Source organism: Notechis scutatus, chromosome 5 (genome assembly GCF_049901735.1).
Source record: "Notechis scutatus isolate UNSWTSFEM ecotype Mainland chromosome 5, rNotScu1.2, whole genome shotgun sequence".
Classification (NCBI taxonomy): domain Eukaryota; kingdom Metazoa; phylum Chordata; class Lepidosauria; order Squamata; family Elapidae; genus Notechis; species Notechis scutatus.
Window position 1 is genome coordinate 37,096,172 of NC_142013.1, and position 27,388 is coordinate 37,123,559.

The 27,388-nt window shown below is 34.9% G+C and overlaps 2 protein-coding genes across 5 annotated transcripts in view; one reads left to right on the forward strand and one right to left on the reverse strand.

Moving 5' to 3' along the window:
* Positions 1–1,780: 1,780 nt before the first annotated feature.
* Positions 1,781–27,388, forward strand: part of ARL13B (ARF like GTPase 13B) — a 42,395-nt gene continuing 16,787 nt past the window's right edge. For 2 of the 3 annotated variants that reach the window (XM_026664014.2, XM_087966572.1), the window contains exons 1-6: positions 1,781–1,855; positions 3,662–3,835; positions 4,663–4,733; positions 6,060–6,309; positions 23,968–24,073; positions 26,012–26,214. In XM_026664014.2, the coding sequence (XP_026519799.1) occupies positions 3,777–3,835; positions 4,663–4,733; positions 6,060–6,309; positions 23,968–24,073; positions 26,012–26,214 (689 nt within the window). In that variant the 5' untranslated portion in view covers positions 1,781–1,855; positions 3,662–3,776. Of the gene's footprint in view, positions 2,097–3,661; positions 3,836–4,662; positions 4,734–6,059; positions 6,310–23,967; positions 24,074–26,011; positions 26,215–27,388 lie in introns of all 3 variants that reach the window. The other variant, XM_026664011.2, reaches the window with a different exon arrangement.
* Positions 10,785–19,176, reverse strand: STX19 (syntaxin 19). Of its 2 annotated transcripts, none has more exons than XM_087966573.1 (2): positions 19,120–19,176; positions 10,785–12,003 (listed from the first exon to the last, which is right to left on the reverse strand). In XM_087966573.1, the coding sequence occupies exon 2, from the start codon at positions 11,945–11,947 to the stop codon at positions 11,066–11,068; it is 882 nt and encodes a 293-aa protein (XP_087822699.1). In that variant the 5' UTR covers positions 11,948–12,003; positions 19,120–19,176; the 3' UTR covers positions 10,785–11,065. The 2 variants fall into 2 exon arrangements, with proteins under 2 accessions (XP_087822699.1, XP_026519808.1); XM_026664023.2 differs by lacking the exon at positions 19,120–19,176 and adding an exon at positions 18,885–19,019.

Genomic DNA, 27,388 nt, shown 5'->3' on the forward strand with positions numbered 1-27,388 from the left:
TGGTGTGAATTTGATGCTGGCTGGTAATTGACTAGATTCATGTGTATAGACATGGGCTATAACACTGGAACTTAATGTGTATACCTCATTCTTAGCACCTGACAGAAAGCCTTAGCAGTAGTAGCTTGGCTGATATCTGAAGCTAAATAGGGACTTCTGTTGGTTACACTAGGAAACTGGAAAAAAAATTGTCCTGGAAAAAGGCAAGGGCAACCAGTTTTGTAATCCTGCCAAGATAAGTGACCAGATATACTCACAATTTTTTTAAAAAATACTTCCTGTAATAGGAGACACTTGTCTGATAATTGTGAATGGATAGTTGTTTTTACAAAGGCCATTTAACAAAAACAAAACAAAACATCAGTCCACACAGGGAAATCCATTTGTTCAAACTTGAGGACACAATACATGTACAAGCTTTTCTTATCTCAATCCATCAAATTAGTAAACAAAACAAAAAAGGAGACAAAGGTTGTGATAAAGGGATATATAAGATCTACTTTACCAAAATACACACACACACATCTGGTTAATATTTTATATATTACAATCCTTGTTTATTAAGGCTACTATGTAAATTATTGTAAATGATTCCATTTGAATGACATTCTAATTAAATTTAAGATAAACCAAATAGATATAGTGCATATAGAATTATGTAAGTCATAATTCCTCAACAAGCTAGGAGTGGAAGTGGTGGTGACATACATTTCAAATTGACTAAAACAAATGAAGAAACTCAGCAAAACAAGTAAAATTCATACATTTTTGAAACAGTTATCATTTCTAATATAGTAAATTATGTCTTACCAAGATAGCTTTTGGTGGGAAATAAAGAATATCTAACTGCTAAGGTAGCTTAAATTATTTTTGTTGCCTGATTCAAAAGAACAAATTTTGCCCTCAATCAGAAGGTGCTTAAAACAGGAATCAGGACAGCTTTTCAAATGACATCTGAACTACTTCAGAAGTTCTCTTCTCTTTGTGACCCCACATTGGTCAAATACCTCAGAATCATTAAAAGAAAAAAGAAAAATGTTGCTTGATGAGACTCCTTTAGAGTAGAAGTAGCAAGGTGCTTTTCTGGATCACTTATTAGTACTGGATCAAGAATAAGTGATTAAAGTCTTATTGAATTACAAGGTGCTTGACTCTAGGTAGGATCAATAGTCCTGTAGGTCCTACTCTGTTGTCCTAAGGAGGAAACATAGAATTCTTTATTGGTCAAGTGTGATTGGACACATAAGGAATTTGTCTTCGGTGCATAAACTCTGCAAAACATGTGGAAATGTTAAACTTCTCCAGATCTGTGATCATGCAGTAGACTACCAAAATATTTTTTGGCACTATTTAAGAATGAGATTATATTGAATCTGGCTACATAGTTTTGAAAAATCTTCACAGGTTTTCCCCCCCACCCCAGTCACTTTGCAGGAGCGCACGCGCACAGGGAATAAAGCGGCAATCCAATTCAAGAATTCCAGGCGCCTGTCCGTCACTCTGGAAACTAAATCCTGCCTCCTTGCGGGACCAATGATTGGTGGGTGCCATCAGTCAATGAATCCTTCATTGGCTATTTCCTTTACTCATTTGCTGTGTCTCTGTTTATCTCCCTCATTCTCTCCCCCCGCTCCCGTTCCCCCACTCGTAGCTAAGGGAGACCGACGTAGTTACGCGTCCTTCCTGCGCACTGTTGCTATCGGAGACTAGCCAATAAGCATACTCCGGGAGCATCACGTGATAACGTAGAGATAAACCTGCGAAAGAAGCGCGGTCACGTGACTTTGTAGAAGTGCCGCCCCCGAGAATCTATGGCTACTATGGGATTTCTCAGCGACGGGGAGACGAGAAGACGGTCAGGAGGCCCTCGGGGGCGGGAGAACTTTCTGAATCTAATTTAACGTGGGGGCGAGGGAGGCACCTAGCCTGCTTGTTACAGGCCGAAGGCTTGGCGCATTCCTTCCCCCTAATCACTCTAACAGGGCAGTTCTCATAATTCGGTCCAAATTGTTCAGTACTAGGCTGTTGGGCACCGCTGATACGACAGTCTTTCGCCAGCCCAAAGATTTAGTGGCATTGAATAACTGTCCTAGTCGGTGGGTCTCGCGTGTGAACACGCTCATGTCTAGAGCTTATGACACAGGAATTTAAAATGGATGATGGAATGCAATTAATATTTATTCTGCTTTGTTGCAGAGAACAGCACATCGCAGAATATAAAAGCAGTGACTTTGTAATATAGCACCAAAGCTTACAATTATTTTTAACTTTGTATAATAGCTCACAAAAAACACTTTTTGGGGGTGTGCATATTTAGTCTATAAGGGATTACAGTGTTTTGTAATTATTTGAGCTGTTTAATACACTATCAAGAAGGAAAGTTGACTTTACCTGTAGCATTTGAGGAGAGTCAGCAGCATGAATCAGAATTATCTATACATTAATCATAGTTGTATTCTTTACATTAGATGTACATAAAGTGTCATAAAACACTTAAGCCTGTATGAAGTAGTGTTGAAAAATTAGATGGTTCATTCAGACAATAAGCTGCAGAATGAACTTTAGGTACGATTTAAAAGCCACCCATGAAGCTCTCAGACCTGTTCCTTAATCATAAATAAATAAATCTATTCTTTTATAATTACTGGTTCTAATTCCAGTGCCGTTAATTACATCTTTAACTGCATTTTTTAAAACCACATACATATGCTCTATTAGAAGTTTTTGGGTACATTCTACAAAGCAGCCTACAGCCTGCAGCAGATCTGATTTAATTGAATAATATATTAATGAAACAATATTTCATATGTGTCTTACAAAAAATACATGTCAGAATTGGATGCATAAAGCTTTCATTACTTTTTACAAATAGTACTGTTAATGATTTTATGATGTGCCTCTCTTTTTTAATTCATTTATTATAGAATGACCTACTTTATTATGTATTTATGTTAAGGAGATTGTAAGATGATTCTGCCTTGTTACCAGTCTTTCTGATAGTGGTTGTCTAGTCAGTGCATGCTCAGAAGTGTGCCTGTAGTATGAAAATTCTAGGAAATATTGTATTTATTGCATTTAAATCACTGTTAATTCTTTCCTGCCTGCTTTAAATACAGTAAATTATTTTTTAAAAAATAATATACTTTGGATTTATGGCCCACTTTTCTATCCATTTGATAATGAAGAAAGCTTTTAATTTTTATTCTATTTTTCTATTTTCATTCTATTCAACCTGTGTTAGTTTCCCTTTCCCTTTGATTTGTTTAGTTTTAACTTTTTAATAAAAATATTTTATATTCTGGGAATTATGGGAATATCCTGTTTTTGCTGAATGTAACTTTTACAAATCCAATTTTTGATTGGATATTCAGTCAATTCTTTCCTGATTAAATAATGTGGTAGAAAACGATGGCTATATTATTTCATATGCATGACTATCTAAAAATGGCTTTTCTTGGATAAAAGATGAGTGTGCTGCAGTCTGCTGTAAATACAACAGTTTAAATAAATGTGGCTCCACAAAATAAAGGCTCAATTTAGCAAAGTGCTTGCTATGTTATAGAAGTACCGGTAGTTCTTTAGTGAAATCGGTTTGAAAGAATAAAGTTGCCAAGAACTTATTGTATATTCTTACTCTCTCCTTTTTTATTTTGGTAATAAGGCAATATTCAAATTGATCTCTTCAACTGTGAGTTCACCTTCATTGAATATTCTGGAATTAGTCAACATACCATATCTGCAGTTTATTTGGTACTTTGAATGGCTGTTGGAAAGGAATGTACAGTCTGATGGCCAATTGCTGCAGCTGGCTAAAGCGGTGGCGAGAACCCATCAGGTAAATAACCAGGCTTTAAAATATTCATTTTAGTAACTTTGAAGATTATAGATGGTACAGCAAGTACGAAGATATGTAGACCTGTAATTAACTCATTTTTACATAGAACAGACCAAGGCAAAATATTATCTGAAATATTATGAAGTAAAGGAAGATTTTCTCTAATTTAAATTAATTATGTCATATATATTTTTAAAAAGTGTAGTTAGATGCATTAAGTGTTACTGATATATGGGGGGAAATAAGAATGGGTAAGGGAGTTCATCTTAAGATCAGAGGGAAACAAAACATAAGAATATTATCCATTTTAAGGTTATGACAGATTTTTTTTGGTGCTTTTTGCCTATTCTCTTGGCCATGCTGCAAAAATCTTACATTAGGCATACTTCAGTTATTCATTAGCCTTGTTTACAGAGAACAAGGCTTATGTGAGAAATTTTTGAGGAGACTGAAAAAGTAATAGAAAAGAAAATAGTCATAAACTGTTAAGAGACGGCAGGTGAGTCTCTTGGTAGCTCATCCTATAAAAGGCAACTCAGCCTAGATGGCAAAAACTGGAAATAAGCATTTCAAATCATTTAATGAAATAAGAGTTAAGTCTTTCTCTGCTGCTCCTTTCCCCTTCCTATATTTTTCCACGTGTTTTAGAATTTGCTACAAACTGCTTACTTACCTGCACTTTGTAAAATAGATGAAATCTTTGTTGAATCTTTGCTATTTGGTTTTGGATAGTAATATTGAAAGTATATTTATTTGTTGTTAAATATGTGCTTTTTTAAGGCAACATTCTAATTCCTTTTTGTTCCTTTTTTGTTGGTATTTCAAAGGAAGGTGACATTGATCATGGTGGGTCTTGATAATGCTGGGAAAACTGCAACAGTAAAAGGAATCCAAGGGGGTAAGTTGCATATTCTTTTTAAATCTACAATTTTCAAAATATTACTGTTAAAACGTTTTTTCATGTTTAAACTAGACTATTGGTTGTAATCAGGATTGGATACTTACTGTAATATTTTACTCTGTTAAGTCAAATAATATCTCATTGTTTTGGGAGAAAGAAAGTATAACCACAACCATCCCCATCCATAGAATTTAAAGACAGATAACAGCTAATCAAAGTTGGAAGGGACCTTGTAGGTTATCTAGTCTACACCATTTCTGACAAATGGCAGTCCAAGACAGGGAAGCATCTCTGAAAATAATACAGATTTCATATTTTAACTTACATCTTTTATTTAGCTCTTCTTTGGTTGGTAGAAATGCGCATAATTGTATGCTTGTCTATGGGTTTCTTGTGCATATTTTAGATATCTTAGAATACCCTAAATCTACTGAATATATCAACTGACTAAAAAGAGCTCATATACACCTAAGGCTTATCTGCCCCATTTATTTAAGTGGCTGTTCTCGGGAAAGTTTATGTATGTTAGGGAAATCCACTTCATGCAGGTTCATTCAGTTCCCCCAGTATATCAACACTGCATATGGAATTCTCTAGATCCTGGCTAACAAGTTTCATTAAAATTCTTTATGTATAGTGAAAGTCTGAAATACATTTTCAGTAAAAGCATGCTTTATTGTAATATTACTGTTGCTCTGGAAGAAGTATTACCTTTGATATGCTCATAAACTAATGATTAAAATTTTTACTTGTACAGTAAAATAAAATATTTAGCATTAGTATAGGTCTCTATTATAGCTTGGAATTAATGAAGGGTAATTGGTCATATCCGAATTCATAATAGATCAAGTCATAATAAATGTTGTTTGTTTTCATATAGAAATATATTTACTTGCTGTTTAGATATTCTTACATATAGTACAGTTTGTAATTTGAATGTAACTATTATATAACAATTAGATGTCTGTATAATTTACGAGTAGTGTAATGTAGGAGTAATCCCCAAGCTTCTTTTCTTTATTCTTATTCTACAAGTATGAAGCCTTGTAATTTCTTCCCAGCTCCACATAATTGCTAACCCTCAGTTCTGCTTGCCTCTGTATATTGTTTTGGGGAAAATATAAAATGTTGGCAATATTTTTTATTTATTTACTTGTATCTATCCTTTATTATTTTTACAAATAACTCAATACTGCCTATTCTTTGAACTGTACCTGTGGGAGACTCAAACAATTCAGTACATTATTAGTTTATTAGAATAAATCAGAATTCTTATTCAAGTTTCATCTAACTGTCTCTCATAGTATATTTCAATTTTACCAGAATCCCCTGAAGATGTGGCTCCAACAGTTGGCTTTTCTAAAATTGAACTTAAACAACGATGGTTTGAAGTCACAATTTTTGACTTGGGAGGTGGAAAACGTATCCGGGGCATTTGGAAAAATTACTATGCTGAATCCTATGGAGTAGTATTTGTTGTGGATTCAAGTGATGTGGAAAGAATGGAAGAGACAAAAGAAACAATTTCAGAAGTTCTAAGACATCCCAAGATATCAGGGAAACCTGTATTAGTGTAAGTAGCATAAATTTAAAGATATTTAAATATTATGTATTGAAAATGAGTGTGCTACTGTTACATAATGGGGAAATTGTGTTACATAAATAAAGTCCACAATGATTCTGTATACTCTTTTTTTTATATGCTAGTCTTTTCTATGGTAGTAAATATTTTATTATTATGATTATTATGACTATTTGATTTTTGACTATTGATGATTGATATAGTATTAAAATGTAAATGGTCTATTACAAATATCATTAGAGAGCTATGCATGCCCAACAGAAGAGGGTGCAATTGATGCATTCTACATATTATTAACTTCTGAGAACCGACATTATCAAACAAACTAAAAAAAATAGAATTTTCAAAGAAATATTGTGATGCATAACATTCTCCCATAAATGTTCTTAGTAGAAAAGCCTTATAAGGTTGCAGTATTTTGAACTTTTTTATAATGCATTTGTGAAAAAAAGGATATTTTAAAAACATTATCTTCTGCATTTTGCTGTGGTTTTACATATTCCATTTCTTTCATCTTTTATTCTTGGTTATAATATGGCAGAAAATTCAGGTAATAACATTGAGATAGTTCATGTTGCTGCAGAATTTCCAAATACTCAATTGCTCCGGAGAATATTTGTATCCCAGAAGAATTCTCATTATTTACAATAGAAAAATTTACTCATTGTATCCATAAAAATAAACGTAATCTTTTACATGTACAAATAGGTTGTTGCTATCTGAAGTGTTTTGGTTGGCATTTGACATTCCTTATTGTTAATAATGTTTGCCTTTGTGTTTGAATCTAAGTCTGAAAAATGTTTTTAGTTTGAAAATATTTAAATAATTGTGATTTTAAATCATCAGAATTGATAAATAATTTGAATGATTTGCTGTGAAAACTTTTTATATTAACTAATTATTTAGGAAAGCAGTTGTGCTGGCGAGGTTGCTGAAAATTGGCTCAGCAATATGAAGAAGGATTTCAAGCCCTTATTATTTATTTGTTTATTTATTTATTTATGGAATTTATATTGCCGCCTATTCGCACACTGTGACTCAAGATGGCTTACAGAATATAAAACCCTGTATAATATGTTAACTGTATTTTCCTTATACCAGTCTAGATTTTTTTTTACTACCTCAGTAATTCCAGAATGCTAAAAGCAGTAGATATTCACCAAAGGAATCTTGTCTTTTTAAACTAACACAAGCTAAACTAATGACTTTAGGGCTTTTTATATTATATGTTAGTGGAGGAAGTTGATATTTAAATAGGAATTTTTTTTTCTGGTAGTGCATGAAAGGTTATCAGAAAAAGAAGAAATGCTATCATTTTAGGTAGAATGAAAGACTCATTTTAGAATAACGATTGCTTATATATAAATACAGATTCTAGACATCGAACTGGGGTGGGTGTGGGTTATCTTATAACTGTTAAAAAATGATAATCCTTTACATTCCCATTCCCAGGAAATTGTGGTTAGTTACTGTTCAGGTGAATTATATCTTACAATTTATAATCCCACCCACATTCTGTAATACTGTCCACAACATCCATACACCCAACAGCTGCATTTTATACTCCCTTGCCCCCATGCTCCTTGCTTGGGACTCTACCTGTTCATTTCATGACCCACATGGTCCTGGGATCATGACAATAGCCAGGATTGCTGATGCTAAGCCATGGTGGCGTAGTGGTTAGAGTGCAGTACTGCTACTTCTGTTGATTGCCGGCTGCCTGCAATTTGGCAGCTCAAATCTCACCAGGCTCAAGGTTGACTCAGCCTTCCATCCTTCCAAAGTAGGTAAAATGAGGACCCACATTGTTGGCGGCAATATGCTGACACTGTAAGCCACTTCGAGAGGGTTGTAAAGCGGTATATAAGTCTGAGTGCTATTGCTAAGCAGTGTAGCCATATGGCATTATGCTTTACAACTGCATTGCTTAGCAATGGAAATCCCAATTCCGATTGCCATCATAATCTGAGAATTACCTGATTTTAGTTTAATATTAAGTGTCAATCCAGTTTTTGTGACATACTTCACAAACCATTGCTAAAAGAAAAAAGTATGTGATGGTAGGCTTACTGACGCTTAATTTTTTCTATTGAAACAAGTCTCAGTTTTGGATAATACAAAGGTTAAAAGCTTTTTACATTGTACTAGGAGAACGGCAGGCGCAGCTATGTTTACAAATAAGAAATGTTGGCCAGCTGATTGGCGCACAAAGTTCTGAAAGCAGCCACCAAGGAATTGTCAGGGGCCTAAAAATGGTGACCGCTTCCAGGAGCGTTGGGGAGCAGGCCCAAATGCTATAAGTTCCATTGGGATGGGATAGGGGGGAAAGAGAGATGGAGGGTGCTGCAGCATCCCTATGATCTGTCATAAGGCGAATGTCTATGGTGGCACTGCAGCTGTCATAACTTTGAAGCAAGGTCATATATAGTTTTGGAGTGTGAGTAATAGTTATGGCCTGTCATTTCTCAAGACTACCCATGATTATGCCTAAATTTTCTATCTTCCTTTTTAGTACATAGTATTAACACACTCATTGGTTTGTTTTTCGGATATTTGTATACTTGCCCAGATTATTCTGTTGTGACTTATTTAGAGGCAAAGTATATAAAAGCCGCAGTGGCACAGTGGTTAGAATGCAGTACTGCAGGCTATTTCTGCTAATCACCGGCTGCCAGCAGTTTGGCAGTCTCACCAGGCTCAAGGTTGACTCAGCCTTCCATCCTTCCGAGGTGGATAGAATGAGGAGCCAGGGAAGTCTACAATGCTTTTTACCATAGAGTAGTTCTGGCAGTCTAAGATTGCTAGTTCATCCATGGTGCACCACAGGGGGTGAACTAGCTTTGCGGCAGTTAGCAGCGTCAGTAACATGATGCTAATTAATGTGAAGGATTAGATATCCGTATACAATGTGAATATCTAATATACAGCAGCAGTGTGCTTGCCTGAGTCTATAATCTTGATTTTGGATTTAAGTGTGTGGTTTCATCACTAACTTTCACTATCCAAAGTTATAGTAGCCTTGAAAAAAGCAAGTATATTACCCATCCCCAAGGTTCCAGCCATTACAGCACCATAGTCCCATGACCACTATTGGGTGATAAGGAACCAGGTCACAATTATGTCACAAAGATCTGTACTCATATGATGGCCATTTACCACATTTCATGGCAGGTTTTGGTGAGCAAAATTCATGGGGAAGCAGCAGGGAAAGTCACAAGTCACTTGGGTAAGCCACCCTGCACGTGTCAGCCTTTGCCATTAGCTCCTTATTCTCCAGAGCTCACTTTCAGCCTACACTGGCTTCCTAAGTTCTGTCCAGCTTCCCCCAATTCACATGTAGATTGCAATGAACCCCTACTGTGTCTCCTTCAATTCATGCTCAGCTTATGCTCGATCTCTCAAGACATCCCTAGCTTCCCCCCAGCCTCTCATAGCACTACTGCGTTGGGCCTCCCAATCTCTCCCCTCACTTCCACCCTTGTGCTCCTTGCCTTGGGACTCCCACCACTTGCTTTTTAATGACCTGCATGTCTTGGGGTTATGATTGCAACTGAGATTGCCATCGGTAAGTAATGCAGTCACATGACATAGCTCTTTATGACTGCAAGATAGTCTTAGAGCATGTCGTGTGGATGCAGGTAAGCTGGGGGATCTTACTGGGGTGACTTGCAATCTTCTCTGCCAGCTTTCCCATTGACATTTCTTGTGGGAAAACAGCAAGGAAGGTCACAAACGTGATCAAATGACATATAACCATGAACCGGACATCCAAATGCCTGCTTGGATTGTAATCACATGATCTCAAGGGTACTGAGATGGCTGACGGTTGGAGGTCATAAATTTGAACAGTTGCTGAACAAATGGAAGTAAACTGAAAACTTCCTGTACTTCCTAACATGTTACAATAGGTTTGCAGTTTTTCTTTATCCAAACTATTTGAACAAAATTGCTAAGAAGTTGCATTTAATTTCTGGGAACTTGGCTAAAATTAAATATGACAGTACAGTTGTGCCTTTGTAATAGATAACAGATAATCAGAGTTGGAAGGTACCTTGTAGGTCATCTAGTCCAACCCCCTGCCCAAGCAGGAGACCCTACACCATTTCTTACAAATGGCAGCCCAATCTCTTCTTGAAAGTCTCAAGTGATGACGCTCCCACAACTTCCGAGGGCAAGCTGTTCCATTGGTTGATGGTTCTCACTGTCAGAAAGTTTCTCCTTATTTTCAGGTTAAATCTCTCCTTGTTCAGTTTCCATCCATTATTCCTTGTCTGGCCTACAGGCGCTTTAGAAAATAGCTTGCCCTTTCCTCTCTGTGACAGCCCCTCAAATATTGGAACACTGCTATCATGTCTCCCCTGGTCCTTCTCTTCACCATGCCCAGTTCCTGTAACTCTTGTCTCAAACAGCTGCTTCACGGGTACCTGTAATATAATGCATTGATAATAATACTCCTTTGTGTCACATTCATGTTTTTAAAGCAGCATTTAGAAAGGACAAGACTATTCCCCTCTTCACAATTGTGGCAAGGAATAGGACATGGTGAACATTGGATGCGATCCGTTTTCTTATTTTCAGTGTATAGTGAATTCTTCTCTCAGCAAATTCTGCATTAGAGACATGGAACTAAGGAAAGCAAATATCATGTGAAAAAATTGTACATATTCTTAGTAGTACAGCAAACCCACTTTCCCTATAACATCTTTAGTCCTATTAAATATTTAGTTTTAATTGCCCAGAGGACAAATCATTTGCAACAGGAGCAGCACCAACAGCACAATGTTTTGCATGGATTCTTTTTTCGATACTTAGCTGCCAGCCTGAACTTTTCTCTTGACATTTGGACATAATCCTGAGCATTAATGATTTCCATTTCAATGCTGTTGATCATTTCACCTTGTTCGTCTACCAAAAGTGAGATTTGAAAAAAAAGGCCTCTTAAGTCTTTCACTTGATTTTCCAGACTGACCAGTTCTCGGTGTCTTTGTTCAATCTCAGATAACTGGGCTTTAGTAATCTTGACTTCTGTGAGCAGATTTTCATTGAAGATCTCCCATTTCCCTTGTTCAACCATATTAGTTAGTTCTTCCTCCGATACTTCTTTTCCTGCCACTACCAGCTGACGCATAATGAAATCCTTACATTTTTCTTGTTTGGTTGTTATGGCATTATTGTACATAATCATTATGTTTTGGAAACGATGGAATAGGACTGCACGCTGAGAACGGAGGACTCTTCTAAGGGCAGATGATGAGCTATATTCTTTTTCTTCCCTCTTCACTATTTTTGAAAGATCATCCAAGCCTTTATTAATGTGCTCTGCTTGAGCTTTAATTGCTTTTGTATTGCTGCATTCTTTTTTAAGCACACTGAATCTTCTCATGGAAGCCATCAAACTTTTCTGCTGCCGATTAAACTTTTGAACATCCGTTGCCAAACGATTAATGTCATTATGAAGTTGTTGTATTTCATGCAAGTACCTTTCAGTTATGGGCTCCTTTTCAAAAATAACAGCTGCTTGTTCAAATTCTCCTTGTTCCTCTCTAATAGCATTAATAGCATGGTTGTTCTCTTCAAATAATTGTAGTTCTTTGGCTCTTAGTTTAAGCTCTTGAAGGCGGTCTTTCATCTTCTCTTGAATATATTAAGGTTCAGAAGTATTAAACCCAAGGCAGCAGTGTATACCTAAGAATTAAAATCACTTGCATTAGCATTTATTAATCCACAATCATATTAGACTACAGCAGAAACTCTTATAAAGAAAAGTTGCAGAAATTTGCCAAATAGTGTAGCAGACAATTTCTTGTAGACTCTTTGCATCTGTTTTAGAAAGCTGTTTCGAAAGCTATATGGAAACTGAAATGCACACTATTTTTCAAATCTTAATACTGGTATGTTATTTCTTTCCTGCATTTTATCCTTTTTTGGCAAAAATGATCAACGTATAAACTAGTATTTTAATACACATATATTAGGGCTGTACAGTTTTTCAGAATGGGTGAAGTTGCAAATATAGTAATTATTTACAGCTTTTTAAAGTGGATGTATTTGTCATTGGAATCAAGCATTTGTCTGTTGTTTCAGGTCAGTTGGTTATTGGAAACAGGTGCTATCTTGTGTTCATAGCACTTTTTTCATTTTTAATCCAAAGACCTGAAAAGGTCTAATATCTCTTCCATACATTTTAGAAATAAGTATAATAATCCCTTCTTTCCTGAAAGAGAAAGAGGCTGTCCCTTGATCTAGTCCTATATTGCTCCAGTACAAATGCTCTGCAAAAACCTTCATATCCAAATGCCTTAGTTTCATCTATTGTCACTTCTTCCTTTCCTCCATGACTGCAAGTGTACTTTATATAAAATAAGACCCAGTAGCATATTACTGTATTTTAAGTAAGAAAAATCAAGCATTAAGAAAAATCAAGTAATTTAAAAATAAGTGGTGAGTTAAAATGCAAATAAAATGAAAGGTTTTAGGAGTTCATTATGAGTATTGTAGCCACATTGCCATCAAGTCCTTTTCTGATTTTATCTTTTCACCATTCTTTTCTTTTTCTTTTCAATTTTCTCCCTCCTCCCCCCACTCACTACACCACCATGGCTGGTAATCATATGGATAATACAACACTGTCTATCGGTACACTAATAGAAACTTCTGAGTATCATAGATGACCAGATTTGAAGAGGTGAACCTTCATTCATGCCAAATTATTCCCCCAACAACTGTTTCAGCTGGTTAGATACTGCCAATGAGTTTTGCATCTCTTATACTGTGAGTGGTCACCTATGGGAGAAATAAGCTAGTCAAGGCAGGAAAGGAATGAAATCTTACAGCAGCATACCCTGAATTCTTTGTCTTTTGTTTTTTTTAAAAATATTGGTCTGTGGACCTCTTAAATGCCTATACTTGGAATTAATGTTTCTTACCCTTCCACTGTCAGAACTACTCTTGTATTCATCTTCAAATGACTCTCCAAAGTTGTTCCAAACACTGAGCATTGGTGGTACTTTACACATCATTTTGAATACAGACAATTGATATGACTAGGAAAAATATATCACACTTCCTTCAATTACCACTTCATCTTCAGAATTAGAAAGTACCTTTGCTTTAATTATAGTATTATTTCTATAAAAAATTTTTCTCTCTTTAAGAAATTACCAGTCTGTATGCATTAGTTAGAAATCTAGGCTACAGCATTTCTTTTTGAGAATAGGATGCAAACAAGCAATGTTTCTTCCCTGTGATGATTAGAAGACTGTCAGATTATGCACACCTGTGGAATCAAAAGAGCATGACTCATTTTTCTTACAAACACAAATCTAAAGCCATGGTAAAGCCATCAGATTTCCTTTCAGCCAATTCACTCATTCTGTCAGAAAGAAAAATAACAGTTGCTCTTCTGGAGCTTAGAATATTTCTTGAAGATTCAGGTGTTTGATCCAGTGCCATTAAGAAGAACTTAAGTTCTTATTTAGTTTTCACACCACCAGTGCACAAGCTCTGGTTGGCCAATGTCAGTGGTGGATTAAGACTCACTGTTGCCCTAAGCACTGACAAATCTTGGTGCTCCCCTCCTTTGTACATACTGTACAAACGAAGCCAAGCTTAGGCTACATAAAAGTTTTTGTAGTGCCCACTTTGTGCCTGGTGCCCTAAGCACGTGCTTAGTCTGCTTAATGGTTAATACACCACTGGCCAATGTAGACTTAAAATGAATCAACTGGTATGTAAAATATTCAAATTTATGTTACAGAAAAGAAATCATAGGAGTGTACTTAAATATCTCTATCATCTTGGCTTACAGAAAGATCTAGTACAGGGTTCTCATTCATATTTTAATTAGTCTTGAGAAGATTCATTTTTAGATGATGTAGCCATAGAGGCACACTGCAAATTGAAGGAGGCACATATCTACTCATATCTATTTGCTCTCCTATCCACTAAAGGGAGAAAAAAAAATGCAATCAGTATTCCCAAACTTTCAAAAACTTAGTTTCCCAGTTATCAGAGAAAATAAATAGTTGACTCCATTGTGCAGGTTGCAATACTGGAACACTTTTTTTGGATATAAAGAAAGGACAGATTTCCTTACATAAAGCGATTCCTGCAAAAATTAATTAGTCCTGGAAGTATCAATACTAGAAAGACTCCTGATGATCTCATTCTTAAACATCACTGTTTGAACATTTACAGGACTGTTTCTATGTCCACCACAATAGATAATATTTCTTCCCTAGAATGTGGTAGGAAGCATTTCCCAGAAATCTCTGTCCTTCCCAATTAGTTGATATATCAAATGATAACACTTCACTGTCAAAGAGAAAACTTAAGAGATGTTTAGCACTAGTTCCAGGTCACTACCATTGGCAGAGTGCCATGGAGAGTGTAATGGAGCAAAGTGTCTGGGTGTCAGAGACCCAACAGTACAAAATCCAATATAACTTCTTACCGGTTGTCTTTGTTTAACAACTACACTTGTGTGACCAGCAACTCAATCATTAAGAAAAATGGTTGCTAAGTAAAAATAATGTGATTTGCAACTGTCCTTACAATTTTATTTCAGTTTCCTTTGCTTTATAGTGTCAGAAAGTTATGACTCCAAAAATCTGGGGAAACCCAAACCGTGGAGAGGGTATCCAAAACTCTTGAGGAAGCCAGATAAAAGCGTAAATATTGTAGCTCTTTTTTGCCACTTCTCCATCCTTTGGTATGCTCCCCCAGTGCTGGGATAATTAGCAAGAAGAGGATTGATGTTTGTACTTGTGTTCATTGAAGATGAAAGAAGTAAGCAGCTATACATTGTAAAGGAAGAACTAGTACCAGCTCTTTTCCTGTTTCAGTTGTGAGACAAACAAAAGCCTTCAGCGTGTAACTGATTAAAGTCTTGTCAATTTCAGGCAGCAGCAGCCAGCCTGCAATTAAGCTTGTTACCTTGCAGTTAGCACTTTTAGGGACATGCTCCGGAAAAAGCAGCTCAGCAAGAGATAGCTTTTTAAAAGCAATGTCTCTACTCTGGAAGTGGGGAAGGGTAGGAAAAAACATGGTAAAAGGTACTAAGTAAATGCAGTGGTGAACACACACACACATGGCAGGGGATAGAGCAAGAAATGCTATGAAGATTGTAAATATTGATATTGATTACAAAGTTATTTTTTCATTACTATTGTAACTGCAAATGGTCCCTGTCCAAGATAATTAAATGAGGACTACCTTTATAACTTCACCCCCCCCCCCAAAAAAAACCTTTAGCATCAGTATAAGGAATCACCAGTTTTTTTGAATAAGATGGCAAAAATTAATAGACCAATATGCCATCAATATCCTAAGTACCTTTCAAGCTCCCTTAAAAAAACAACACTTTTTTTCTGAGCTATTTCGTACTTTTTTGCCATTTAAAAAATTGGTCTATAAGTCCTTGAAAAGTTTTCTTTTCCTGGTAACTCTAAATAGTCCTTTCTGGAGTAATACTGCATATTTTTCTTTTTTCTTACATAATCATTGCCTCTAAGTAGTATATGTGGTAGATCAGAAATGCATAAATAATTTGGACTAAAAATTACCTTGGGTTTTGAGTGACATAGTGGAGTCTGAATGGTAAATAGAGAAAATGTAGCTGGAGGGTGGGATACACTAAATTTAATTTAAGACTATCCCATCACTTTTGTTTACTGTCACATTAAATTAGAATGTATTTATAATTTGATCTGCTTTTCATGTAAAAAATATCAATACAATTTTGCAGCAACTTCTAGAGGGACTATGATGTTCAGAACTGAGGCTTTTAAGTATCTCACGTTGCCCTTAGGTTATATACTCTAAAAGAAGATAAATATATCCAATGCCTGAATTAGCCTGAATATTGTTTTTTTCACAACTTTTTATTTGGAAAGTCATTGTTGATACTTATTGCAAATACTATGTATGATCCTAATGATACAAGGTGGAGATAATTAAGTTAACACTCCCAGAGAAAGACAGAATGGTTAAATGAGGTAGAGTCATTGGATACAATGGCTTATAATGAAACTAGAACAATCTAGATCAGTCTGCAAGAACAAACCTGAGTTTTGAATACTGTATCACACTATATCAACATAGATCTGTGACCTGTGTTAATGCTGCTGGGAGCAAGAAAGTAAGAGTCCTTCAAGAAGTAAAATTGTAATGTGATATTTGTTGAGCAATATTAAAAATACTATCTCTGAATTCCCATCCCTAGGATTGGAGGAGTCGTTTCTCTACAAATATTTTGTCTGCTGTTATTGATAACTTTATGCTGTAAATTTGAAAGGCAAATACAATATTTCTCCATTACAGGTAATCCTTGACTTACAAGCACAATTGAGCCTAAAATTTATTTTGCTATTTTGTTAAGTGAGTTTTGACCCATTTTATGCCTTTCTTGCCACACAGTTGCTAAGTGAATCATTTGCAGTTGTTAAGTTAGTAACCTGGTTGTTAAGTAATCTGGTGTCCCTGTTGACTTTGTTTGTCAAAAGGTTGCAAAAGGTAATCACATGATCCTGGGACACCGCAAGTGTCATAAATATGAACCAGTTGCCAAGCGTCTGAATTTTGATCACATAAGCATTGGGATGCTGCAACGGGTGTAGGTGTGAAAAACTGTCACTTTTTCCAGTGCCAATGTAACTGAGCGGTCACTAAATTAACTGTTGTAAGTCGAGGACTACCTGTGCATAATTAACATTACAAGTTTTTGCATAGCACTGTTGCAGAGACCTCAGCAATTAAGTAAACCATTAATGCTAAGAATCTTAAGTGAGCATTTCAGAAGCAAAGGAAGGTAATATTTTCTGGTTAAAAATTACTCCAAAAAAGTTAAACTCTATTGATTGCAGTGTTTATACAAAATGATTTTTTCCAAATTACATTCTAGGGAAATCTAAAATTATTTATTGCATCCCTATTCACCTATTCCTCAATGAAAACAAAATTAGCAGAAAGATGACATTAGAAGCAACTTGTTTCCTGCCATTTTCTTGTGATAAATACTATTGGGAAAATACTATTATGCAAATTTTAGAGCAATAATTGTAAATTCTTCAGGTTAAATTTATTTTATGGATTCTCCCTTCCCTCTTATTTTAACTATTTACACATATTGAAGGTAGCCAAAGAGATACCATTTGTATCATTTATTTTTTCCTGCTTTTATTATTTCTTATAAATATTTTAAGGTGGGGAACATAGATAATATTCTTTCCTTGCCCTATTTTCTCAACAGCAACAACCCTGTGGGTTGAGCAGACAAAGAGTGACTGGTCCATGGTCACCTAGTTGGCTTTCAGGCCTAAGCCCCGGGGTCCCCAAACTTGGCAACTTCAAGATTTGTGGACTTCAACTCTCAGAATTCTCCAGCCAGCATAAGTCCACAAGTCTTAAAGTTGCCAAGTTTGGAGACTTCTGCCTAAGGCAGAAATAGAACTCAAAGTATTCTGGTTTCTAGGCTAGCACTCTCAACCATTACATCAAACTTGGTCAAATGTGACTTAGAGTGAGTACTCTAAATAGTATCATTCTTAAATAATATACCAAGGTTCTTTGGCAGGCTTGATGGGATTCACAACTCAATCTAAAGGTGTTTTCTAAAATCAAAAGTTTTAAAATCATGTCTATTAAAACAAAAATCAAAGTGCAACAATAAACTTGTTATTAATCTCTTCGTGCTGCATTGGATGAATCAAATACCAAAATAATTCATAACCAATTTCAAAATAATTTGTACATTTTTATAAGCAAAGGAGGGATAATAATGCATTGCACTATATTTAGGTAGCAGAATGTTGACGAAAATATGCCTTAGCAGAAGAAGTAATAATATTACTTCTATAATAAATTTTGTTTAGATAATATACATAATTCAGAATTAGGATAAATTTTCATGTTAACACTATTAGAATCCTTTGTGATAGCTGAACTGAACTACTGAGTTTCTGTATTCAGTATTTTCATGCACAGCAGATGATGTCATTGTTAACAAATGTACACATACACTTCCCTTCTCATAATTCCTGTAATAAAAATGCTGAAGTTCCTCAACTGCCTGTTTAGACATTGTCTTAGTAAAGGATATTTTCTATTTCTTTAATTTATTTTCAAACATGTATATAAACTTATTATCATTTCCAAATCAAAATGTGATTTATTCACACACACACAAACACACACACGATTGTTCACTTAGTGTTGTGTGTGATGTTGTTAACTTCACAACAAGATCTCTCTGTGGTCTATGAGAGTGTCAGTCACTCCATTGTCCAGACCACAAACTCTATTCTTTATTTTTTAGTAATCCAGTTTTAAAAAGGAAAATGTATGTGAAGGAAGAATATATTTCCTGGCATGCTTTCAAAAGAAATTACATTTAATGCATTAAATACTTTTTAACAAATTAGCATTTCTGTATTAAAGTGATATATTTCTTCAAACATGTACAACAGAAATAATCTCGCATTTAACAGAGAACAAACACTATCTTAAAAACATTAAATATTACATATTTTTAATTATTATTTGGTATATGGTAAACAGAATATACTTACCTTCTTCCTTTTAAAAATCCTGTTTTTCAGTATCGTTTTGTACTTAAGGATATGACACTTGCATTATCCATGTGTGCATACATAATAGATCTGGAATGCAATTCCCGTTTTAAAAGTTTCTGCTTGCTTAATCTCTCTAGAACTTAATTACTTAGGAAGTGTGTCTTGAAAAACCATGGATCGAGAAAGTCTTAGTTGGTTATATTGCCCTGTAGTAGAAAAGCAAATTACTTACTTTACTCCTAGAGAATGTGGTTGTTCCTGTTAGAGATACTGTACAACCTTTCTTCCAAGGCGGGCCATTTTATTCTAATGAGACAATACCAGGAAGAGTTTTGTCTAACTCTTTCCTTACTGTAATTTCTAGCTTACAGTGAAAATATCTTGCTTAATACTTGCTTTCCTAAAAATGAAGTCCCTGAACATCAAATACTTACAATGAAAACTAGGGAAATATTGAGGAAGGCAGAATGAAAGTTTGTTTATGATTTAGTAATGTTTTATTAGTAGTTGTTAACTTCTACTTAGCTTTTTATTTTTATTCTTTTGCAATTTTGATGTAAACGATCAAAGCTTAAGCAATAAAAAAGGTTTTTTTTAATGAAAGAAATATATTATTAACAGAGAAAAACTTCTTTGAAATTGCTGAGAATTGAAGAGAATTATGAACTTGCTTAAATGGTCTATGTGCAAACTGAGTTTTACCCATTTTGCTATCTGTTTGTATTTTCAAATTATTATTATATAGCTGAACCAATACATGACAACTGAAATGCTATGAAGATGTGATACAGCACATCATTTTATTCATTCAGTATATAAAGTGGTGGTGGACGGGAAGAACAATTCTTTTTTTTTTTTTTTTTTAAACAAGTTTTATTAATTTTTAAAACACACAAATTGTCATTATTCATTACATGTTTAAACCTTTTTTCATTGTCAATTTAACAAGTCAGATAAATTATAATTCTGTTTTAAACCATTTCCATACAACATACCAAAACCTCTTATTCAATTTCTCTTTACTTCTCTTTACTCTTATTCAATATCATTATTATTATTTCATCTGTTTCTTTCTGACTTAGTTACCATTATTCTCAATCTATATTTCTACAATTTTTAACTAATTCTCCCCCCAAAAAGACATATACACACAACACACAAAACATAAAAAAATCTTTTTGGAAAGTAACTTGGACCCAGGTGTCTCTCTCTTCATGGACTTCAATTATATTCATGCTCATCTTACATATCATTACTTATTTTATTTACCATTCTAAGCCTTCTATATTAACTTCCCCACATATTTCACACTTCTTACTTCTATCTTAATTAATCATCTTAATTTGAATCATTATATTTATATCTTTTGTCCATTTTTTATCATCCCTTTGTCTCATTCCTTATAAAAAAAAAAGAAAATAAGTTTCTCCTGAAATCATTAATCAGAGTATGATGCCTTTCTATCTCCCCCTAAGTTAATCAAATTAATCTTTAAAATAATATCTAATACCCAATCCGATTTTGCTTGGTACATTCTATCTAACTAATACATCCAACATAATTAAGTACATAATTAGACAATAAATCCAAATATTAAAAAAGATACTATAATAAAAATTTTATAATAACATCAATACCATAGTCTTATTAAACTCTTTAATTAAAACAATATTCTAAACCTCCCTATTATTAAGTTTTAAAGCCAATCATTTTTAAACATTTTAACATTTTAATCTCTTATCAACTCTTAAATCATTACAATACTACCATCTCATCTTATGTACCTTGCAAAATCTTTTTTTTAAAAAAAAAAAAAATTATACTTTATCCATTATCCAAAAAAAGTTTCTTTTTTTCATTTAATTTCAAGACATTGTAGCTTTTCTCCACCTTTTCCCTTTCTTTCTTCTCCCAACAAACCTTTCTACCCCCCTTCTTCTAGCCTCTGCCTTGCCAGCTTCCCTTCTCTGTCGTATTCCTTTTCCCTTTTGTTTACTATCATCATATTGGTTTTGCACCTTATTTTTCCCTTTCTTAAATGTTTTTTAGATCTTAAGTCCTTAAGTCCTTTAATTTTCTTCTTTTCTCTTCTTTTCTTTTCTTTCTCTCTTCCTTCTTTCTGGATCAAGTTCTGAGATTCATTAAAGATGGCTCCTTTCTTTCTTTCTTGTTCCTCTGCTGTCTTCATCTGTTGTAATGTTTGTTGATAATTAATAAGCGCCATTTCTAAGAAAAGGAAAGCTTCTTCCACACCATCTTTACCATTTTTTTGCTTGTTCATATTCTTTTCTTAGTTCCTCAACAGAAAGAGCCATTATAAATCTTTTCTTTTCTTTTCCCCTTCTTTCTTCTTACAACAACCAGAATATTCAAAAAGAAAATTAAAAAAAATAAAACAGTCCCAAAGTTATCAGTCAGTCCAAACCAAGGCAGAATTCTCACTTTCTCCTTCTGGGGCAATATCAATCCAAGAGAAAGAAAGTCCAAATCTGTTTAAAATCTTATTGCAATATATTCTAGTCTTCAAATCCTTAAGGCATCTGCTCCAACAAATCTTAGCATACAAATGTTTTCTTTTAATCCTCTCTCTTCCCACTCATCGCTTAAAACCAATTTTCACCTAAAAGAAATAGGTTTCTTAATATCCAGTTATTTATTCCGAGGAAAAGAGGGAAAGCTATCCTTTCAGCACCTTCACAGCCGCTTTTTTCCTCTTCTGGCAGGTATTATTCAGAAAGTCATACTTTTCAGGAATTTTATTAGATATGTCTTAGAGTCCTAGGAGCCAAGAAAACTTTCTCCTCTCAATCACTTTCTCCACTTCCTCCTGCGCATTCTTACCCGGCTGCCAGCTTCTTTGTGGCGGCCATTACAGACCGCCGCTGCGTCCTGGGAAAAGGGGTTCTGCCGGCCAGGGAGGAGTCTGCAGCACCCCAAACCCTTCTCCGGATCCCCTACCTTCAGCTGCCCCTGCAGTGGCCTAGCTCCGTACCCGGCTGGGTCGGAGCCCCAAAAACGCTAGCGCGGCGGGGATCGCGCAGCTTCGCAAATCCCTGCCGCTCGCGAAGCCGACAAACCGGAAGTCGGGAAGAACAATTCTTATATGGTGTTGAACTCCATATATTATTTCCATTATTGAACCATTATTAAAATGAATGAGGAAATAAACAGTTGTGAAAACTGTTGAAAATAGTGGATTGTAATGAAGTGGACAAATCTAGGTTTTTGTTTCTCTGTCTCTGTCTCTGTCTCAAACCTCTTTGACATTAAGCTCTCTGAATAATCTATACTTGTAGTCTCAGCCCAATACATTTCATAGAGTAATTATACAGATTAGCTGGGGAAGAACAGTGCATACTATATTTAGCATCCTTGTATGATTCTGGTATAACAATTGTCTAGTGCCAAAATAGATAAATTTACAAACTTATGTTTAGGGAAAAATTTACAGAGAAGCCGATTCTCTTCTGTTGGGTATATCTCTAAATACAGTATAATCTCACTTTTCTTGTGCAATGCTTCTTGGTAGTATTCTACATCATAGTATTCTCCATTTGTAGTCCAACAAAGCACTGAGCTGAGGAAGTCTATTTTAGAGAAACTTAACAAAATAAGTGAAGTACAAAGAGAATACTTTCTTTTTACTAAGCATGCTCTTGGTTCCAAATCAAAGGTTTTAGTGCAGTTCTTGTCAGTACTATTTACAGCAGGGTCCCCAACCACCGGTCCGCGGACCGACGTCCCAGCGGAACAAGTCCTACCAGGCGCTGGCTTGCTGGGCGCCATTTTTGATGAAAAAGTGCTTCCGGTGAGCTTTTCGGGTAGAAAGCTCACCGAAGCACGTTTTCATCAAAAAGATAAGCGGCGCCAGCGCTTTCGGTGAGCTTTTTCAGGTAGAAAGCTCACCGGAAGCACGTTTTCATAAAAAAAGATGGCGGTGCCCAGCTGATGCCGGTGCCGGGCACGCGGCGCCAGCTGATGCCGATGCCGGGCCGCGGCGTAAAAAAGGTTGGGGATCACTGATTTACAGTATGTAGACATTTTCAACCTACACTGAAAAAAATCATAAGTCTAAGTGGGAAGAAGATTTGCCTAAATGTGCTGGTTTGTAGTTCATTTCTAAGAAATGGAAATACTTTTCTAAACTTTTTAATAAGTTTGCTGTGACTAATGAAAATTGATACTTTTCCTTGGAAGAACAAAAATAGGAAGATCAATCTTATCAACTACATTGTATATAGGCTTTTCTATATTTTAAATCCCGTATTTTTTCAAACATATCTCCTCTATTGAGCTGGCAACCTGCCTGTAAATAAGGGCAGCTCGGAACCTTATCAGACATGTAGATCACAAACCTGGAAATGTCCATCCGTTACAAGTACAGGACTTTTTGTAAACTTACAGCTGCTTCTAAGAACAGTTTGCAAGTTTCAAATTTGCAAGAACAGTTATTTATAGTTTTTCTTTATAATTTGACTTTTGATATATTTTATTCTGACATAGTTGTGTTATGAAGAAAGATCTACACAAACACTTCTACCACATTCCTAAGGGTATTTATTTTGAAGTAAACCAAGTGAAACTTCCTCTCATAAAAAACTCATAAGGCTGCTTTCCTACAAAATAACATTGTAACCTTATTGTTATCATACGATCATCAGATTTAGACTTAAGCATTTTCACATAAAAGACTTTCCAATATGATTTCTCGCATATATTTGCTTTTCAGAGGATTATTCGAAAAAGCACAGCATTTTCAGGAGGTATAGGTTCTAGAAAGTATAATAGGAAAATAAAACTTCAACTGCCTTCTGTACAAAATTATTTGAGTTCAGTTCATCCAGGATGGGCTTTCTGACATTTAAGAATAATGGAAAAATAAATTAACCATTTGTATTTATTCCACTGAGAAGAAACTGTTAATAAATAGGCAACAGAAATATTTATGTTTGGCTACAGAACAATATTTGGTGTCTTTACTGTTATTTGTATAGATTCTGCTTATTCATATTGATTTCATTGATTTTTAACCGCAGTAGGTAGCATTACCATATTTTTATTTGATCTTTTCCCCCCTTAGATTAGCAAATAAACAAGACAAAGAAGGTGCCTTGGCAGAAGCAGATGTGATTGAATATTTATCTCTTGAAAAACTTGTCAATGAACACAAATGCCTCTGTCAGATTGTAAGTGCATTTTAAATAAGATTAATTTCCTTAGACATGTTGCTTGGCAGAATTTTGAAATGAAATTATGCAATTCTATCACTTTATTTTTCTCCATATCATATGCCTCTTTATGTCTGATGAGAAAGATGATTTGGTTGTTTATTACCTGGATGATAAACAAATTTCAGAATGTAATTTCTCAAAAAAGTATTAAAGGAATATCCGTCTCTGTAATATCAGGGCTTTTTTTTTAAAGCATTTAATTTCCTGATGAAGATAATACTCAGGTATTACTATCTGTAGTGTTGGTTCCTAAACTGAGGAGGCTAATCAGTTCAGCCTTTTTAAAATTGTCTGGTCTGTTATGGACAACTGCCTATAAGTTATAAAAAAAATTGCATGGAAATGTCCATATAGTCACCAGGAACTATGATTGATTTGAAAGACTGTAATAACAATAGCAACAACGTGCTATGGAAATACAAGTTTCTTTTAACAATTATATTTTCTACCATTCACTAATGCAATTGGTCTTTGACTTATAACCACAATTGAGCCCGACATTTATGCTGCTAAGTGAGAAATCTGTTAAGTGAGTTTTGGCCCATTTTACGACTTTTCTTAAGTAAATCACTGCAGTTGTTAAATTAGTAACACTGTTGTTAAATGAATTTGGCTTCCCCACTGACTTTGCTTGTCAGAAGGTTACAAAAGGTGATCACATGATCCCAGGATACATAAATTTGAACCAGTTGCCAAGCATCTGAATGTAAATAACATGACCATGGGGATTCGTAAGTGTGAAAAATAAGTCACTTTTTTCAGTGCTGTTGTAACTTCGAACGGTCACGAAATGAACTGTTGTAAGTCAAGGACTACCTGTACAACGAAGAATGTTATACATTGACAGAGAAAAGAAGATTGTTCTTGACCGGCATGCCAACGTTCTCCATATAAATGTTTCTTTCCCCATATGAATGTTTTCTATAAGTATCAAATGTCATTTCACTTGTGTTGAAATCGTAGGTGTAGGGCTGCCAGGCACAACTGAATTTAACAGTGTATCACTTGAACCTATGACAGGTTTTGTCTTAAGCTCTTCTTTCCATATGGTATTCTTGAGTGATGTGGATGTCGATTATACTATCCCCTCAATAGTGGTGCATTGGGATTCATAGAATACAATTATATTGTTTTGTTTTTAATATTAATAAGTTTACACTGGAGTTTCTAAAAATGGAGCAGGCTTTCCAAAAATAGAGCAGCATGTAAATTGAAGTATTAACTTGAGCTGCTTCAACAGTTGAAATAGCTAATATTTGAATGAATGAATAATTAACAAATAAATTATAGACTGTGGTTATTTTCAAAGTCTGTTTTATTATAGAATTGGGATTTGCAGATAAATCCAGTTTAGTAAATGATAATGTAATTTGTTCTTATTTCAGTTTATTTATGTAACTTAAAATATGCATTTCAGTTCTAAATACACTTTTTATTCACTTAGATTAATATTAAAACTAAGTGAGTTATGGTGACAGAAAGAATGCTGCTAAAAAACAAGGAAGAATCCGAATGCTCTACTGCAGAGCGTAATGTTTTGTGGCAGAGCATTTGTTTCATTCTTGGAAAATAAAATTTTGGTTTAATCATTCTTGTCTTAAAAAGTTAGAATTTCAAGACAAGAAATTCTTGTGGGAATGTATTGGGAGCAGCAACAGTTTTTGAAAAGTAATTTTCAGAGCATATAGGCAAACCTGAATATATATCCCTCTGGAAAGCTGTGTATTAAGAGGTGAGATGGAATAATTGGATAGATCAAAATATGAACAAGTTATCATTGACAAGTGTGCTGCACAGTCATTTTCAGAAATTGTCAGTGAGTCCATAACTGATTGTTCAATTTCATATTGCTATAACAATATGAAATAGTGCTGATTTTTCCATTGGTTATAGGAGCCTTGTTCTGCTATTCTGGGCAATGGAAGAAAAATTGACAAATCGATAAAGAAAGGTTTACTTTGGCTGTTACACACTATAGCAAAAGATTTTGATGTCTTACACGAAAGAATTCAGAAAGACATCACAGAACAAAAAGCCATTGAAGAGCAAGAGAAACGAGAGCGAGCAGAAAGAGTGAAAAAGATAAGGAAAGAAAGGTAGGTAGAGTAAATCATCTTTCATTTATGTGAAATATTTTATAGTACATTGCAGATGGGATTTCAGGTACTGTACAGCAAAGACCAGAATATGTAGATCTAACGTAATACATTCAGTAATTGTGTTTTCGTATCAGACATGATGTGACAAGGATCTTCAAACTTGGCAAGTTTAAGACTTGTGGACTTTAACTCCCACAATTCCTGAACTAACATGATTGGAGGAAGAATTCTGGGAGTTGAAGTCCACAAGTCTTAAACTTGCCAAGTTTGAAGATCCCTGTATATGACATAGTCAAAGTTGTTAATAATGATCATCTAAGAATGACATTTCCAGTATGACCATTGTTTATTCAAGACAAGAAATAAAGTACAGAATCATGCTGGTGCTCATCATATTTGTTGAATTCCAAGGCAGTTTTGTCCTTGGCTAGAAATTATGGGCTTTAACACCATACTTGGTGGGATACCAGGTTGGGGAAAGTTCATTTAGACACTCTGAAGGATTTGCAAAAGGGGGTACAAGTTCAGACTGATAGAACAGAAAAATGAATTTTCCCTATAGTATAGCTACTGTAGTTAATCTTTATTAATACTCTCTCATTTTATGCTAACTTTGGGTAATGTGTCCCAGATTCTGAGAGAGCATGCAGAATTTGTCATGTTGATACGGTATTTGAATTATAGACAAAAAAGAAAGCAACTTATCATCTATACATTCAACTTCTGATGGAAACAGTTACAAGTGTTTGTTTTTAACAATTTAATACATGCATTAACTTGTTCACTGAATATGGAATTTTGAAAAAGGCTAGGTCTGCCACTAAGTCTATCAAGAAGGAAAACGTAATACTTCTTTCTGACCAATAGATGGAATTCTTTTTTTCACTCTTTAACTTTGCCTTTTAAAAGAAAGCAATGACTTTCTTTATGCTACATCTTAAAAGCTAAGAATAACCAATAAAACATAAGAATGGGGATATATAATTAGAGAGGCTACAAAAGGAGTATGAAATTATGTAGGTACGCTAGCATCTATCACCAGCTACTTACTGTGCAGGTTGATCTTTAAAAGACAGAATGAGTGGTATTAGAGTCAGCCTTATATGGACTGGGCCAAGCTAGGGATACTTAGCAGCTCCTTCCTTTCCAACAAACATGGTCAACTGTGGTG

Bases quoted from the DNA above. Each gene is read 5' to 3' on its own strand.
- STX19 (XM_087966573.1), bottom strand. From the start codon at position 11,947: ATGAAAGACCGCCTTCAAGAGCTTAAACTAAGAGCCAAAGAACTACAA.